At 47.8% G+C, this 18,682-nt stretch overlaps 1 protein-coding gene across 6 annotated transcripts in view; it reads right to left on the reverse strand.

The window, feature by feature from the left end:
- The window catches only part of HYDIN (HYDIN axonemal central pair apparatus protein), a 549,453-nt gene that overhangs the window by 74,760 nt on the left and 456,011 nt on the right, over positions 1-18,682 (reverse strand). For all 6 annotated transcript variants that reach the window (XR_014805538.1, XR_014805539.1, XM_084959659.1 and 3 more), the window contains 7 exons: positions 17,306-17,523; positions 13,349-13,486; positions 10,899-11,082; positions 8,146-8,287; positions 6,098-6,260; positions 3,556-4,188; positions 880-1,101 (listed from right to left, as the gene is read on the reverse strand). Coding sequence is in view for 4 of the 6 variants with exons in the window: in XM_084959659.1 (XP_084815785.1) it covers positions 880-1,101; positions 3,556-4,188; positions 6,098-6,260; positions 8,146-8,287; positions 10,899-11,082; positions 13,349-13,486; positions 17,306-17,523 (1,700 nt within the window). In the remaining 2 variants the exon portion in view is untranslated. The remainder of the gene's footprint in view (positions 1-879; positions 1,102-3,555; positions 4,189-6,097; positions 6,261-8,145; positions 8,288-10,898; positions 11,083-13,348; positions 13,487-17,305; positions 17,524-18,682) is intronic.

The following is an 18,682-nucleotide window of genomic DNA, read 5'->3' on the forward strand; positions in this document are numbered from 1 at the left end:
TCAGGGAAGGCCTGCCCGCTGATGCTATGACCTCAGATACTGATTTCTGACTTACTTAAACTGAAGTTTGGTGCTCTCTATTACCTAATTGAGCTATAGGCAGGGCCTACAGGTGGCTTTATTTGCTCTTTGCTGATACGCATGCTTCATAGGAAGGAGGCTGTGTGGAGAGATTCAAATTTGGGGCCACTATACACCTCTGGGAACAGAAGGCCTCTCCATAATTTTGAATACCTATACCTTCTGCATATTCTTGGCCAAGTCTATTTTCCCTCTGTGATTTCTTCTATTTGTTGTATCCATAATATATATTTTCTACTTTTACACGATTTCATTTGGATCATTTCTGTTTTTAACCCAGGTGTTATTAATGTTACCGTATTGTGCCAGGCAAGAAGGTAACTTTTGCTTTTGCAACTTTATCCTAAAGAGCCGATCTTCCCCTCATAATTTCTTTGATAATCTGTCCTTTCTCTAGTGGTGTGTGTTCTGTTTACTTAGGTCTGTTGATTCTTCTGACTCTTGTATTCTCAGGCACTGTGTGAATCACCTTAGCTTCACAATACATTCTGGTATCTTTTTAAAAGATCTAGTTTTGCATATTTTTTCTAGGAGATGAGCTTCAGAGTAATCGGACAAGTTCCCTAAAACATCTCACGAGTTGGAAGGCAGGAACCGGTCGTGTTCTGTCTCCTCTCAGGGGAAGAGGAAGGGCCACACTCAGGGAAGGTGGGGCCTGGGGAGGCTCAGGAGGGACCCTTGACAGTCAGAGAGAAACACCACAGTGAGCATGACACCCAACACCACATGCGCCTTTTGGCCCCGTGCTGGGCCTTTCTGAGGTCCTGCCAAGGTCCAGAGGACAACGGCTCCCTTTACCTTCAAGGAGCCTATGGTGGCTGAAGATTCTGCTTCTGCTTCCACTTCTCTTTTCTCCTCCACCAGAGAGAGCTCTTCAGACGGTGGAGTTACAAACACGAAATGCTTCAGGATTTCAGTTGTGGCCAAAGGCTGCCGCTTCACAGGATACGAGATGATGGAGAATAAGGCGGGTGGCGGGACGGGGGGTCCAGAGGAACCCAGACCCAGGATGTCTAGGATCTAAAGGAAAAGCCTGGGATTAATTTCATGTGCGGAGGGCAGGTTACCCCTAAGTGCCCCTCTGAGTGAGCACAGGACAGTCAGACCCCAGCCGCCTTTCTCATAACTTTCTTGGGAGAAGCCCTGAGTAGACAAGTGTCAGGCCTCTGACACAGCTCTGCGGGTCTTTCCAAGAGCACCGGCTGGGGCTCTCGCTGGGGCCTCCGTGCTCCCTCTCTTATCCTAACACTTGTCACTTTACTGTGACTGTCCACTCGTCTGTCTCTGCAACTGGACTGTAAAGTCCATTCGGACGGGAACCAGGGTGATATAACACATGGTCTAGCACAGAGTAGGCACTCAAAAACAAAACGAAACAAAACAAAAAACCTCTGTTTAAAGAGACCCACTCTTGGAGTTCCCTAGTGGCCCAGAGGGTTAAGGATCTGTCATTGTCACTGCTGTGGCTTAGATCACTGCCGTGATGCAGATTTGATGCCTGGCCTGGGAATTTTTTTTTTTTTTTTGTCTTTTTCCATTTCTTGGGCCGCTCCCTTGGTATATGGAGGTTCCCAGGCTAGGGGTTGAATCGGAGCTCTAGCTGCCAGCCCCCATCACAGCCACAGCAACTCGGGATCCAAGACGCGTCTGTGACCTATACCACAGTTCACGGCAATGCCGGATCCTTAATCCACTGAGCAAGGCCAGGGATCAAACCTGCAACCTCATGGTTCTTAGTCGGATTCGTTAACCACTGAGCCACGACGGGAACTCCTGGCCTGGGAACGTCTATATGCCATGGGTGTGGCCACACAAAGCAAAACAAAACAAACAAACAAAAAACCGGAAATAAAACCAAGAGCCCAGCTCTTGAGGTTCTGATGTCTTAGTATAGAGTTGTTTCATCTTTTCAGATCCCCTATTAATTTTTCTTTTATCTTTAAGTGTTCTTTCTTTCCAAAGGTGAAAGAAAGGGTTGGAGCAGGTCAAATACAGCAAAGAAAAGCAAAGGTTCTGAGACTAGTGTAAAAAATGGGAATGAAGTGAGAAATGAAAAAAAAAAAAACCAGCAACTCAAGAGAGACAGTTTATCCCTGTTGCATCTCCCCATTCTGCTCTGATGCTTAGAGAATGAGCCTTCTCCAGAGCGCAGGGCTTGAAAATATAGCAGTAACATCCTTCTCAGCAGGTAAAACCCTCAGAATAAGGATGCTACCCCTTGCCTAAGTGTTGTTATCACAACAATCTGAGTGCATCTTCTATGGGCCATGGGCTATCGGGCCTAGCGAGTAACTATGGGATCCTATGATTCCTGTGGGTCAGGCAGCTGAAGACATTTCCGAAGCTGTAGCTAGAGTTAACTCCCAGGGTTTGGAATGTCTGTGAGGAAAGAGATGAATAATTTGTACCATTCACTGAATTATTAGAGGCAAGGAGCTCTTTGGGCCACAGTCTCACCAGAACTCAGAACGTGGCACGTATAACACAAGGCAAGACCATCCTGGCTCTTGTACTAGTAAAACAATATGAAATGTTTTCTCTCAACGAACTCACTTCTTAAAAAGAAAATGAAAATAATTCCTTCCCCGAGGCTGACCTGAGGCAGAAGTGTGAAACCAGAGGGGTTGGTGCTTTGGGTCCTCGGCTATCCTCGGCCCCTTTGGCCCACCCTGGACCATTCTGGCAAGAGCCTCATGGTGGGGCTATGTCACATCAAAATCTGCCTTCTTGTGGGGTCACCTTTCTTCCCCCCTCAATCCTTACCTGCTTTTCAGCCTTCTCAGGCTCTGTTCTCCACTGTTTCAGGTTGCATCCAGGTTCTGTTAAAAACTATACCAGAGCTGGGCAAATTGAGGCCCCCAGGTCACGCCTGGCCTAACTGCTTTTGTAAATCAAGTCGTCTTAGCACAGAGTCCCACCCACCAATTTACATTTTGTTAGGGGTTGAGATAGTGTCTGACCTGCAGCCTGAAATATTTGCTTTCTGGCGTTTTTGAGAAAAAGTCCGTCCCTGGACCAAAGGCTATAACAACCACTTCCTCCAAACCACTGCCAAAGGGGCTTGTGGTCATGCAATGCTTTTGTTTGGAACAACAAGCTGTCTGATAGTATAATTTCGGCCCCTGTGGCAAGCTTGCAGAAAAGAAATTTTAGAGTAGTTGAGCCTCTTGCTTCACCCCAAAATATACCTGCCTTGCCAACCCCAGTACAGGGTTTTCAGTATTAAAAATCGACTTCACAGCTGGCTTTTTACAAGGTTAGATGAAAGAATTTAGGGCTGTGGAACGTTTTTATGGATTTTCACAAGGCAGGAAAAGGCCCTTTTAGCCATTATTGTCTTATATCCAAGGGGGCATCAGAGATTCATGGCTTTAAGCGGATATGGATTTTGTGTTGAAAGAAACACTTCTCCGACGATTAGCACTGCGAGGCTGCCTGACTTGTCACCTCTCCATCCTGGAGCAGAGCCCGTACCTGATCTGCTCGGGGAAGCCTGTCATTCTCCAGGGCCTGCTTCCAGTTCAAGCCTTCGAGGTCCAGGTCGGGCGTCTGGATGTTTACGAAGGGCACGCCCAGATCCTTCTTCCCTTCGTGGTCCTCGTCCTCGCCATCGCCCGCGTCGCTGCGCTCCTCCAGCGCGCGGAGCTTCTCCAGCCGCTCCCGCTCCGCCCGCTCCCGCTCCAGGCGCTCCCGTTCCGCGCGCTCCTTCTCCGCGCGCTCCCGCTCCCGGTCCTTGCGGCCTCGGCGCCCACCCGACTGAACTTGGCGCTGGTCGGGGGTGTCCTCGTGGCTGGCGTCCTCCGCCCCGGCGTGGTGCAGCAGAACGCCTTGCTTCCGGTCCCAGGACGCGAGGATGCTCTGGATATCTTTCAGAGTCAACTCATAGGTCTTGAACTTCTGGGCCATGTTCTTGTCAGTGTCCTTCAGGAGGTCCCCTTCGCTGTCCTCTTGTTCCTTGTCGAGGGGAAGCCCGAGTGTGTTGCCATCTGCCAGCTGGTTCTTCTTCTTCTTGTTTGGTTCTTCCTTCTCGGCTGCCACCTGCTCCCTAACAGATACTTTTCTTTCTGTTGCGTCCATCTTGACCTCTAGTTTGGAAAAAGTAAGAATCTAGAAGGCAAAACACATAAAATATCCTTAAAAGAGTTCTTTAAGGGAAAGCAAACCTCACAAGGAAGAGCAAGAGGGCGTTTTTTTGGTTTGGTTTTGTTTTGTTTGTAAGAAGGCTTCATAGGATTCCAGGCCTCCTCTACACACAAAGGCTGTGCCTAGAATCAGGTGGGGGCCTTTTTCAAAATATTTGCTGTGTTCCTTCCCCTTCAGGGAGCTGGCTGGGGCCTTGCATGACCCATTTGGTAAAAGGTGCAGAGCGACTTTGAGCTGCTGTTCTGAAAGATCAACAGGAAAAGATTCCCAAGGGATCCTTCCACCGGGAGGGGCCACAGCGAGTAGTGGTCCAATCCCAGCTGTGGCACTTGCTAGCTGTGTGACCCTGGGCGAGCAATCCACATCTCTGTGCAATCTGCGTGATGCTGGTCGTGACGTTAAGAACTACCCCAGAGCACTACTGAGGATGAAGTGTGTGAATACCTGTAAAAAGCTTATCATAGCATCTGCCACAGAATAAAGGATCTCCTAGTGCCAAGTTATTAAAATTACACCCGGGTTTTGTGTAGAATCAGCATTGTTGGGAACAGACAGGGGTTTGGAATCTGGCTGCACTCCAGCCTTTTAAACAAATCTGTTATGTGTGTAATGAACCTGGCATAGAAAAACCAACCTGATTTTTCTTACTCCCTTTTAAATGTGCTTTATGGACTCAATTTTCTCCCCTCCTGGATGAAATTCTCTGGGAGGCTTCACGGGTTTTGGGGGCATTCTTTGATGACATCAGGTCCGGTTCAGTCTAATGATCACTGTGTGCAGTACAGCTCAGTGGCCTCTCTCCCAGTGGCAGCTCTCCTCCCGCCTAAGCTCAGGCTGGGAGGCACGAGTGACCCAGTTGGCTCGTCTCCTCCCCAAACTGAACAGCTCCTCCTCCACTTGTCCGTCTCTACAGCCTGCAGAGAGCTGATGTGACAGTGTGGGCAAAGCTGTCCCCTTCGAGGGGCAGGTCTCACCTTATTTGTGTGTCGGGGGGAAGGGCCTAGTACCCACAGTACCATGTAGGTCACTGCTCAGGTGCCGGGAGTTCTGTGTAGACATCCTATTCAGCAGACATGGATTTTTCATGGAAGAAGGGGCCTGCTGAGGGGAGGGCTTACACTTGGAAGGTTACAGGATCCTGGACTCCAGGCCTGCTTGTTTATCATGCTTGTTTTGGGGCCCAATTTCTATGTGCACGGACCCTGCTCCCTCCTGAGCTCTACCTGATGGGGACCTGTGGACACCGATTCCTCTGCCCTTGTCTCGGAGTCTGGCTTTAGTTTCACACTCAGAACTCACAGTGCTGCAACAGCTGCTGTGCGCATCAGTTAGCCCCACCCCTTGGCCACGGGCGCCACCCTGGGCATTGCTCTGGCCATTCTGCCCTGCCCGGTGGGTAGGGACATGACAGCTGAGCTCAGAAGGCTCAGCTCATGATGGAGTGTCTCCATTGACCGCTGTCGAGGATCAGCTGTTGGTGGCACATGCTGACTGGGGCTCACTGGAGGCAAATCTTTACTACTAGCCTATCTAGCAGCACCCAAGGGGTGTCACCATGCAGGGGACAGGAGAAAGAACCAGGTTTATGGTCCGACACAACCCATCTGGCTTCGTTTCATTCAGCCTCAGATGGGTTCATGTCTCTAAAGCCCCATGGGAGGGCAGGACACCAAAAGGACAGGACTAGGCGAGGGACAGCACAGCACGCGACATGCCATCAGCGCTCAGCAAACTGCAGTCTCTCCCACCTTCTGCTCCACCAGGAAATCGAAACATTCTCAGGCCGGTGTTCTGGAGGGGAGATGTGCTGGGCTGACTGGCGGGTTATAGCCACGGCCTCTGCCTCTGCTAAGGAGCGGGCGAGGGTTGCTACCTGCCGGGTTGGTATGTGAGATTTCTTCAAGGGCGGCTCCTCCTTCACTGGTCCCTGCTTTGGCTTTTTGACCCTCCGTTTAAGCTCATCTTCTTCCTTCTGCCGCTCGAGCTCCTGCTGTAGCTTCTTTTCGTGCATCTCCCTTGCCAGTCTCTCCAGCTCCCTGCATCAAACCAGGCAGAGAAAACATTCAGGAGCCCTTCTGCCCGAGCCCATGCCCTCTGCCTGAGATGGCTGGGTAGGGGGATTTGGGGGAGAGCTTTCTTGGGTATAAAAAAAAGGACAGAACAAAAGGAAGCCAGGTAAACAGGAAGGAGGGAAGAAGGAAAGGTGAGAAGAGAAGGAAAGAAGGGAAGAAAGGAGGAAAGCACGGCTCACATCCATCTTTGAATGGTCATTCGGCAAAACTGACTAATGGAAGCTCAACAAAGAGGAATTCTCAGCTAGTCTATATTTCGGTTCCAATTTCCTGTCATAGGAGGTGAGGCAAGGGCTGGAAATAAGCTTGATGTTAGCACCTTTTAAAAGCAACTTCCAAAGATTGTTCTGATACTGGTACAGATGAGGCCTGGCTTTCTACACTGTCATATCTTAGGTTCAGATGAGAAGAAATATATGTATATATTTTTCTGCGTTGTACTCATGGCATATGGAGGTTCCCAGGCTAGGGGTCGAATCAGAGCTACAGCTGCCGGCCTATGCCACAGCCACAGCCACATGGGATCTGAGCCATGTCTGCTGCCTACACGCAGCTTGTGGCAATGCCAGATCCTTAACCCACTGAGCAAGGCCAGGGATCAAACCTGCATCCTCAGGGATACTACTTGGGTTCTTAACCCACTGAGCTACAATGGGAACTGCAGGGGCATCATTTCTGAAGGTACAAAACCCATCTATTTTCATCTCCATGAATCCCTAGTTGTTCCTGGTTGCTGTGGCTCTCTGCCCACTGAAGCCGACTCATCATTACTTTGGGGGTGTGCGTACGTGTGTGTGTGTGTGTGTGTGTGTGTGTGTGTGTTACACAAACAAGTCATTGTGAGCTTTGAGGATTAGATTTGCATTTTCTAAGTCCACTGTGAGATGAGTGTCTGAAAGTAATGACCTGGATGAGAAAGATCAATTCTTCCTGGAATCCGAAAGCTGAGATTCTCATAGCTCGGAGAACTGGGCATGTTTACGGTGGACCATGCAGGAGAAGAGACGGGGGTACACTGCGTACTGCAGAGGACAGAAAAGCTCTTTAGGGGTCAGTGGGAGGAGTCTGGAGGTGGAAGGAAAGGAGAGGAGGGGATTAAATTGTAGGCAAGTATCTTGGCTCTGCCCCCTTCAAGGCTCGGAATCCTAGGGTAGGGTAGGCAGTAGGCTCCCTGCCTCCCTTGGCATGTTTGAAGATCTGAGGGCGGAAAGGACATGTGTCCTGCTGCCCACCTGTATCTGAGACAGCCTGAGAGAGTGGCCCAGTCATTCCCACGTGGGCACAGAAGGTAGCTGGGGAGCCTGCCCATGGTCTCTGGTGAACTGCCCAGGCTGAGGATCAACTGGGAGAGGCTGTCAGACCTCAGGGGCTGGGCAGCACCACCAAAAGCCACGCTGGTGGCCAGGGAAGGGGGAGAAATGACTGAGTTTTGGAGAACAACCACTGGGCCTATGTCAAGAGAGTAGCCCCTGGGTCACCAGCTGTGGACACCTGAGCACAGAGGTGGAAGAGCCACAGGTGTCATGGGGAGCCAGCAGGAGCCCTGGGACAGCACAGGGGCCAGAAGCACCCCTCCGCCATTACATTACATAACCTTTTCCTGAGTCCCAGATGTCCCCCCAAAAGGAGGAAGGAGAATGGAGACCCAGAAAGGCTGCAGCAAGCAGCACCCTGGAAGTGCCAGGTGTGTGTGTGTGTGTGTGTGCAAACTAGCCTCTGGGGTCTCCCATGGCCAGGGCTGTCCCCTCCCCTCCTCAGAAGGTGACCTGGTCTCTGGGATGGGTCTTGGGCCTAATGGGAGTTGCTCTTGGGGGAAGTGTCTCCGCTCTGGCCAGCCCCTGACTCTGACCTCCTCTTCCTCTCCCGGAGGGCCTGCTGAACCTCTCGATTGAACGTGATTTTCTCCTCCTCCGTCAAAGCATCGTATTCTTCCTCGTCCATATTTTGGAGACGGTCCTTCTCTCTCTGAAGCGCTTCTCTGCGTTTGTGCTCTGTGGGCGGAATGAACAGGAAGGTGAGACAACTCACTCACTGGCTTGGGCCCTAGGGTCCCCCGGTGGCTTAGCTCTCAGCCTGAACGGGCTGTGGAGGCTCTGTGACAGTGAGAGGTGGATGGTGCCACAGCTGACACGCCTCATCCTCAAAGGCAGGCGGGGTTTCCTGCATTCGCACAGTTCCCACAGAGGCAGGTAGGCTGGTTCCCCCAGTATCCACGTCTAATGCCCAGAACCTTACATGGTAGAAAGCACTTTGCAGGTGTGATTAAATTAAGGACCCTGAGTTGGGGAGATTCTGCCGGATTATCTGAACGGGACAAGTATGATCAGAGAGCTCCAAAGGAGGGAGGCGGGGCTGAGGGTCAAACAATGACGCTGAGGTCAGAGGTCTGCCAGGCAGGGGCCACGCGCCAAGGAAAGTAGGAAGGGGCAGAGGATTGTGCTCTTCCTTGTGCTGACTCCTCACGTTTAGCACCTCCGACCTCCGCCACTGCAGGATAACACATCTGCTAAGCCGCCAAGTGTGAGTAACTCATGGCAGGAGCAACAGGAAAGTAATACACCAGCCAGTGACTTTATCCATGATTTTTTTTTTTTCTTTTTTAGGGCTGCACCTGTGGCATTTAGCAGTTCCTAGGCTAGGTGCTGAATCGGAGCTACAGCTGCCAGCCCACACCACAGCCACAGCAACGTGGGATCCGAGCTGTATCTGCGGCCTACACCACAGCTTGTGGCAATGCTGGATCCTTAACCCACTGAGCATGGCCAGGGATTGAACTCATGTCCTCATGAATACCAGTCGGGTTCGTTTTCGCTGAGCCACAACGAGAACTCCATTACCCATGATTAACATGTGCCACCAAAGTGCATACGGGGAACCAGCTTCCACACCCTACAGATTCCAGGCCCTGAGGTGTGGTTCACACTCAGCACAACGGCACTTGGCTTCTTCACACTTCCCTGGGACCATGTTCTCAGCTGATAGTCTTGTAGGTTTGAACTTTGGGCTCCGAGATCTGAGTCTTAAGTTCTTTCTCTGACACTTACCAAGGAATCCTAACAGATCACAATAACTCCTCCTTCACAGGGCTGGTGTGAGGATCAAAGAAGCCCTCGGGAAAGGCACCTGGGCCACTGTCTGGCACATTCATAAAGGTCCAACAAATGAGATTTTAATATAATAATATTGCTACTGTGTGGTGCCTCAGGACTTTTTCAAATGCAAATGAGGCAGGGAAAAGTGACCTATATTGCAACTCTGAAAAACTTCAATCTACAGATAATTGAGAAAATGAAAAGAGAGATTTTCTTTCAAGGTGATTGTGACAGGGAAATGAGCTTTCTGAAAAACTAGGAATCTGAAGGTTGTAACATTGCTGGGCAATGCCTGGCCATTCTTCTTATTTGTCTCTGGACAAAAATATAAGGGAGTGTAGTCTTTGAGTTCTGTTTGGGACTAAGAGAGCTCAGTGTTTGTAAATATTTCCTTAAAATGGAAGAACGTTATGACTGGTGTAGATTGTTCTAGAAGAGAGAGGTAAGGCTGAGTGAGGAAGGGCAGTGATGTGGCCAGAGCTGAGGTCAGAGCAGGACTCTGCCTCCCAGGGACAGTGTCACCGCCTCCCTTGGGGTCCAAGGTTTGCTAGGTCTGCTTCTGACTGACTTGGCCACTTAAGCTCACATTACTTTGTATGTGTGTGTGTATTTTTTCAATCAGTGAAAAAATGTTCCAGGCCACTGGTGTAACGACAGAAAAAGCAAAGGGTTCAGCGTTACACAGACCTTACTAATTCACTTTGTGATCGACAAGAATTTTGACGGCTCTGAGCCTCATTTTCCTCCTCTGTAAAATGAGGGCAATACTCTTCACAGGGTTATGGTGAAGATGAAATGACCCAAAGTGGATTTAAAGACATTAACAGTGTACAAAATGCGTGCTGCGGCATCTGGTACACAGTAGGCTAAACGATAGACATTGTTTTGGAAATATCTCCGTACCCCGAGTCTTAGAGGAAAGTCACAGCTGGCCCCCCAAAAATCAGTAAACCAAGTGGCCACCTGAGTCGGGATGGGACCTATGATGCTGTCCCCTCAGGCAGACTGTGATTGTAGCGACGATGAGGGGATGCAGGGTGATCCTGGGGAAAAGAGGAAGGTGCCTGTGGTCCTCCTTCCTTTCACCATGTCTTGACAGGTCCCTGTGTCTCACATCCTCACATGCCAGGTAGGAATAAGAACTCTCAGTCACCCTTCAGGGCAGAAGTGGGATGCCAAGGAGATGGCAGAGGTCCCAGTTTCATTTAAGCCCAACAGAGGATCATGGCGGGAAGCGCCGCAAAAAGCCTAGCGCTCTGCTTAAAGGAAAGACCTTTAGGGTTTGGGAAGGACAGCCCAGGAGGGTATGGCCTTGCTTTCTCGATCCTTTTTGGCTTTCTCCTGGGCCTTCATGGGCAGAAGTGGGACGCCAAGGAGATGGCAGAGGTCCCAGTTTCATTTAAGCCCAACAGAGGATCATGGCGGGAAGCGCCGCAAAAAGCCTAGCGCTCTGCTTAAAGGAAAGACCTTTAGGGTTTGGGAAGGACAGCCCAGGAGGGTATGGCCTTGCCTTCTCGATCCTTTTTGGCTTTCTCCTGGGCCTTCATGGCCGTGTAATCCTGGGCCATGTTGATGACATAGATGTGCTCCCGGTTGCCGATGGCCTTCAGCAGGCAGAGGAGAGCGGTAGCTGTGTTCCGGGCAAACAGCGTCTCCAGGCTGTCAAACACCACTCCTCGGTAGCAGTCGCTCAGCTGAAACCAGGAGAGCAAAGACAGTTACTATGGCCACAAGATCATGTGTTCTCTGCAGAGAAAGTTGCTTGCTGGTGCTTTTACTGGTGCTGCAATTTGCTTGACACACCTACTGGGTTCGTATGAAAATATTCAACTGCCTTTCCACCTGCTAGATTCAAGGTGCTGTAATTAAATGAGAGAGAAAAATAAAAAATATTCTAGCAATTGTGAAATATCTTTACTATATATATTTGTAGAGTTTAAAGGAGTAATTCTGTCTCTACAGAAATAAAGAAAACAAACTAAATGTTGCAAGGGGTCTGGGAAGATCCATGAAGTACAGGGAAGAAAGAAGCAAAGGAAAAGTGTCTCCATGCAGCGAGGGCAGCAACAGCAGGTGGGCCATTTGTATCTTTCTTAGTGGCATCCTTGTCTTGGAGTGTCATGATTTTGACAACAGTAACTACTGTAGAATAGCCTTGGCTGTGCTGCAGGGCTACTTAAAGTGTAGTGCACACACTGGCCCCCACTGGCTGGGAACTGATCCCTGCCAGCTTCTGATGAGATGAGCATCTCTTGTGTCTGAAGCTCAGCTACTACAATCACTGAATATACTATGTAGTTTAGCTGCCATTTTGTATCCTTCTAGGGAGACTTTGTCAATGAAAGAAGCAGTGCAAACTCCATATCTCATGAGAGACCCATACTTTAAGTCGCACAGCTCTCCTGGTTTACCTGGGGCTTTACCAATGATCCTCAGCCTTTGTTCTGGGTGCATGAAATGCCTGTACACTTACTAGACCTCCTTGCTCAAATCAGTGGAGAGTGATGGTACCTTTAATGCAGTAGCAAACCTTAACGTGAATCATTTCCAGTGATGACATTTCTCCTCTTCCTGGGAGTCTAATTTTATATAACAACTAAATACTGCAATGAATACTACAGCCCAGTCTGGAAAACCAAAGCAAACACAGGACCTAGAACATGGTGAGCAGTTTAGCTTTCCGTAAACTGTAAGCAGTTTACCTGCCCCAATCCTGCTGGACTTGTATTCTCTTTTCTTTAACTGTGTAACACTTATGAAAAATTAAAACAACAGAAGCAGTTACTGTGTCTCTGATTTTAAAAACAAGATGTCACTGCAAAGTATTTTAGAAATGCAGGACGATGATTAAAAAGCTCTAATTCTCCTTTCCAAAGACAACCACAGTTGTCAAGGGGAAGTGGGGCGGGAGTGGAAGGGACTGGGAGTCTGGGGTTAGGAGATGCAAATTATTACATTTAGAATGGGTGGGCAATGAGGTCGTGCTGTACAGCACGGTGAAGTGTGTCCAATCTCTTGGGATAGAACATGATGGGGGATGATGTGAGAAAAAGAACGTACGTATAGGTATGACGGGCTCATTCAGCTGTACAGCAGAAATTGGCAAACACTTTCAACAGTACTTTGATTAGAACACAAAACACTGATATAAAATTGGGCTGTAATGATCATTGTACAACTATAAATGTAATAAATTCATCGAGTAATATAAAAAATAAATAATAAAAAACCCCACAAAAAACCCAAAGATAGCTACAGTTAACATGCACTTTAAGTAGTTTTACTATGTGTATGATATGCAATTCTCAATATTTTTAGAAAAATATAATTGTGTTTTACATACTATTTCCTAGCCTGTTTTTCTCAGTTAATAACAACTTTGCATGGTTCCATTTTATAGTTTTTAATACACTGTTGTAGGCCTGTGCTATGACTGTGTGTTTTCTTGTGTGTGCACATGCGTGCATGCCCATGTGCACTTTATTTTATTTTTTTGTGTTTTTAGGGTTGCACCCATGGCAAATGGAAGTTCCCAGGCTAGGGGTCCAAATGGAGCTACAGCTCTTGGCCTATACCACAGCCACAGCAACACGGGATCTGAGCTGCATCTGTGACATACACCACAGCTCACAGCAGCGCCAGATCCCTGACCCACTGAGTGAAGCCAGGGATCAAACCCACATCCTCATGGGTACTAGTTGGATTCGTTTCCACTGTGCCACAACAGGCTCCCCACACGTGTACTTCCCTGTGCTACCGTCTGCTCACTGATTCTTTAGGGTGAGTGGCCACAGACTAAACCAAGTTCAGAGACTGACAAGGGCTGTCAAAAGGACATATTTCCTTTCCAAGCCCCTGGGTCCTGAGCTACTGTGACTGGGTGATAGCTCAGAATCTCAGCTCACAGCATGGGGACGGTGTATAGGCGCTGCATCTCTGTGCAGGTGGGTGTGGACGCACCTGTATACGGTCGATCAGGATCTGAGTGAACAGCTCCTCAGGGAGCACACAGCTCACAAGCCCGGTATCACCTCCAATACTGGCGCTGACGCTGAGTCGGCGCTGTGTGGGGCCTGAGTGGAGAGGGCTGGAGGAAATCTGTTCAGACAAAGAAGAGTCAGGAGTTAGAATGCAGCTTGGTGTTCCAACAACTTCCACACCTCCAAAGCCTGTGACCTTGGGAAAATCACTGAATCTCTCTGGGTCTCATTTCCTTACCTGTAAAATGGGGATTGTATTGTGAACCTCATCTTGGGGAGAAATTAGGGCTGGAAATAGAAATTTAAGAGTCAGAAAGATATTGAAAATACTTAGGTAATGAAGTGGGTAAGATTTTCTATGAAGAAAAGGTAAATAACTTATATTTTCAGACTTTTCTGAAAAACTAGGAATCTGGATGAGGTGAAAAAACTGGAGGAGTTGAGGGAGTCATTAATGAGGTAGATGGGAGAGTAGAAGAGTATGGTGTTCTGAAAACCAAGCAAGGAGTTCCCTAGTGGTTCAGTGGGCTAAGGACCTGGCATTGTCACTGCTGTGGCTTGGGTTTGAACTCTGGCCCAGGAACTTCTGCATGCCATGAGAAGGAGGGAAGGAAGGAAGGAAAGAAAGAAAGAAAGAAGGGAGGGAGGGATGAAGGAAGAAGAAAGAAATCAAGCCAAGTGAAGCAACTGCTTCCAGGAAGAAGGGATTATCAGCTGCTAAAGAAGTCACATGAAATGAGGACAGAAAACTGGCTTTCGATTGGGCAAGATGAACACCAATGACCTTGAGAAGAGTAGCAAGTGGAGTGGTGAGCACAAAGCCTCATTGGAATAGGTGAATAAGAGAATGGTGGTATGGATGAGGAGGCAGTCATCCAGCAATTCTTTAGAGGAAAGGCTGTGGAGAGGAGCTGAAAGATGAGGTAGTACCTGTAGTGGGATCTGGGGCCATCGGCAGTAATACAGCATGCGCTGATGATGACATGAAGGATTTAACAGCTAGGGGAAGAAGCAAATGAGAGGGGACAACTGCAGGAATTTAGCCTTGAGTAAGAGGGAAGGGGTGGGTCCAATGCACATGTGCAGAGTTCAGCTTTGGATGAGAGCAGGGGCAGTTACTCAGGTTCAGAGAAGGCTTAGCACAGGGTTAGAATGAAGAATGGCTAGCAGATTTGGGGGCAGTAAGGTGGTTGTGTTCTGATGGTTGCTGAGCTTCTCGTGAAGTCAGAGAAGAGATCTTTAGCTGAGGATGAGGAAGAAGAAAACGTCTTAAAAATATGGAGAGTGATGACAATAAGAAATATCTTGAAGAAATGGAGGGCAAATGTACTAGAGCAGATCAAAGGGTCCACTTGAGATTTGTGGTCTTAAATTTAAATTAAGCCCATTCAGGAGAGATAAGGATTTTCTCCATCTATGTTCAGCTGCCCTACATGGAAGAGGTGGAGAATTGGGTTAAAGTTTTGCTTGGAGAGTATGATAAAGGGGAAGGGACAAGAGAATACTGATAGTAACGAACCTTGGAATCCAAACTGAGTAAGAAAGGAAATGAAGAAGTTGGTAGGCAGTGAAGATATGGATGGGAGGTTTCAGTGGGACCAATTACTTACCAGAATAAGTCATCTGGAAAGTTAGAAGATGGTTGTCAGAAAGTAGGATGTGTAAACGAAAAGACAACCCACAGAATGGGAGAAAATCTTTGCAAATGAATCGACTGACAAGGGATTAATCTCCAAAATTTATAAATACCTTCTGTAGCTCAATACCAAAAAAAAAACCCCATCAAAAAATGGGCAGAAGATCTAAACAGACAGTTCTCCAAAGAAGACATACAGATGGCCAAAAAACACATGAAAAGATGTTCAACATCACTCATCATTAGAAAAATGCAAATCAAAACCACTATGAGGTAGCACCTTACACCAGCCAGAATGGCCATCATCCAAAAGTCTACAAACAATAAGTGCTGGAGAGGGTGTGGAGAAAAAGGAACCCTAGTACACTGTTGGTGGGATTGTAAATTGGTGCAACCACTCTGGAAGACAGTATGGAGATTCCTCAGAAAACTAAAAATAGAACTACCATTTGATCCAGCAATCCCACTCCTGGGCATCTATCCAGAGAAAACCATGACTCACAAAGACACATGTGCTCCGATGTTCATTGCAGCACTATTTTTAATATCCAAGACATGGAAACAACCTAAATGTCCATTGACAGAGGAATGGATCCAGAAGATGTGGTACATATTCATGATGGAATATTACTCAGCCATTAAAATGAATGAAATACCGGCATTTTTAGCAACATGGATGGACCCAGAAATTATCATGCTAAGTGAAGTCAGTCAGACAATGAGACCCCAACATCAAATGCTTTCACTGGCATGTGGAATCTGAAAAAAGGACAGACTGAACTTTGCAGAACAGATGCTGACTCACAGACTTTGAAAAACTTTTGGTTTCCAGAGCAGACAGTTTGGGGGGTGGGGGGACGTGCTTGGGTTGTGGGATGGAAATCCTGTGAAATTGGATTGTGATGATCATTATTCAACTACAGATGTGATTAAAAAAATAAAGTAATTATTGATTAGAAAAAATATTAACAGAAAAAAAGAAAGTAGGATGTGTGATATAGAGATCTCAGAGTTTATGCCACTCTTCTCAAGTATGCTGTGCAGCCCAACTTCCTCAACACTGCCCACAAGACCATGCATCCTGCATACACCTTAGAGCCATTCAGCAAGATCTGCAATCTCTGTCCTCCACTGTGCTTCCCCCACAAAATAGCTGTATCTATTTTCACCTTTACTGACTCTAGAGGAAGATGGCTCCCTTATCCTTCAACTGTACTTAATCCTGCCTTCTCTGTTTCCTCTTGGAATCTCATTCCTTCTTGGGTAGATCATACTTGGCCTTATACTTCTCCAGGAGCTCCTATCTTTATAGACCTGCTTGCACTTTTGCCTCTTTTCAAAGAAAGTACTCTCTCTCTCCTTTTTTTTGTTTTTGTTTTTGTTTTTGTTTTTTGGACTGTTTTGGTTTCCCTGCAGCATATGGAGTTCCCAGACCAGGGATCAGATCTGAGCCTCAGTTACAACTTATGCCACAGCTGTGGCAACATGGGATCGGGATCCTTGATCCACTGTGCCAGGCCTGGAACTAAACCTGTATCCCAGTGCTGCAGAGATTCTGCCAATCCATTAAACCATAGTGGGAACTCCAAGAAAGAACCTGACCCTAGGTTTATTCCTCTAATGACTACTCGATCTTTTTTCCGTTTCTTTCAAATATCTTAGAAGCATACACACATTTACTCTGCCTTCTCAACAACACATCACTCACCTGTCTCTCACGGTGCCACCACTGTCTCTAGCTTCAGTCCCTGCTATTCTGCCAGGATTGTTCTTGAAGTCTCTTGGCATGTGATTCAAACTCTCTGGCTTCTCTATGGACTTGCCAAGACTCCCCTGTAGCCTCTCATAATGTATATTCGTGGTTCCACCCTTAATATTTCTTTGGGAGTAAGTTGAACCATGTGAAATTGCTATAATAAAGTTCCCAACTAGTTGAATCTTAGCAATTTCATATTGTTCCACCTAATTCTTTTTTGTCATCAATTCTCATTTTGTTGCAAATATTTGAATGTGTGGTTACCATGTTTATCAGACTCTTAGTGCAGCTTGAGTGCAGAGATTTCACTTTATCTATCTTCAGTTTGCCAGTACCCAACCCAATGCCTATAAGACTGAAGGCATTTGCCTCACACCTGCTGGATGAACACCCCTTTCAGGAGTGGTCCAGGGACAGCACTCAGGTTTGCCTGGCAAGGGCACCTGCAGGAATGAAGTTGTGCTGACCAGGCTGCAGGATGCCAAGGAGAGGGAGGAAGAGGAGGAAGGATCCCAACCTTCCTTCCAGGGAGCCCTGGTTTGTACCTGAGGTGTTTCAGATGAGTGCTGGTGATGCTGCTTCTGAGACCCAGAGCCGTGGCTCTCTGACTTGCCTTTGTTGACCAGCATGCTCCCACGCACAGTCTTGGCAGCTTTAATTTCGGGAGTTACCAGAGTGGATTCTGAAGTTAACTTGCCCAGGGTCTCACTGCTCAGTCGTATTTGTCCCATAGCATTTTGGCTCAAAGCAGCAGCCTCCTGGGCTACATGGAGAAAGTGGGTTTATATTAAAAGGCGCCTTACAATAGTAAGGAAATAGTAGCAAGGATAGCAAGCTGAAACCTAGCGTGATTCTTTTGAGGGATACAAAGCCATCTCTATCGGCAGGTGGTGCAGCAGGGCTGAGAGAAGAGGCTCCATCCACAGAAGATGGATGCATGCAGAGCCCAACCTGGAGCCCCAGGCTCCTTACTGCTTGTCTTCTTAGTGATACTTCCTATGATACTCTGCCCCCCTTTTTCTTCCAGCCTGGAGGGCAATCATTCTGGAAACCATTGGTACTCTACAGCCCTGCCTGCCCTAGAAACCTAACACTTGACTTTTCATGTTTCTAGGCAGAGGAGATGCTAGTGGGTTGGGCATTCTCTGCTGCTGTAACAGCTGCCCAGATGAACAATCTGGCCAAGCAATAGCAGCATGCCTGTTGGCAAATAAGGTTTTAAGATTGATTTCTTAGTTTCACCTCCACCCTCCCTTCCAATCACATCATCTCCCCTAAACACACCCACTCACTGAGAAGCTCCCATTTGGAATCAGTGATTGATGTAATTACTTAAAAGGGTTTCCATGACAGCTGTTCAGAAAAACTCTTGCTAGAGAGCCTTTGGCTTCTGTGATAAGCTCCTGCCCCTCAAGCCCCCAGTGACAATGGCAAGTCTGTCTCATCGTGTCCCCTGGGACTCCTACTCTGCAAGGATAGACCATGTGTCCCTGAAGGAGAATGGAGGTGTCACAGACACCATTTGTGCTTTAGGTAGAAGTGATAGAGCTGTTGGATAGGCAGCACCTACATTTCTCTCTCTCTGGAGGCAGACTCTTTTCATTTTATTTTATTTTTTTAGGGCTGTAGCATATGCAAGTTTCCCAGGCTAGGGGTCAAATTGGAGCTGCAGCTGATGGCCTGTACCACAGCCACAGCAGTGTGGGATTCAAGCTGTGTCTGCAACCTACACCACAGCTCGTGGCAACACCATATCCTTAACCCGTTGAGTGCGGCCAGGGATTGAACCTGCATCCTCATGGATACTAGTCGGGTTTGTTACCACTGAGCCCCAGTGGAACTCCCTCAAGACAGACTCTTTAAGGCTCTTTATTCCTTGACTCATTATTCTTTTGACAATTTCAGCAACTGCATTCCCAGAA

This window comes from Sus scrofa, chromosome 6 (assembly GCF_054392235.1).
Source record: "Sus scrofa isolate SSC_HxYL_T2T_F1_AM1 chromosome 6, Sscrofa_HxYL_maternal_Yorkshire_Landrace_v2.0, whole genome shotgun sequence".
Classification (NCBI taxonomy): Eukaryota; Metazoa; Chordata; class Mammalia; order Artiodactyla; family Suidae; genus Sus; species Sus scrofa.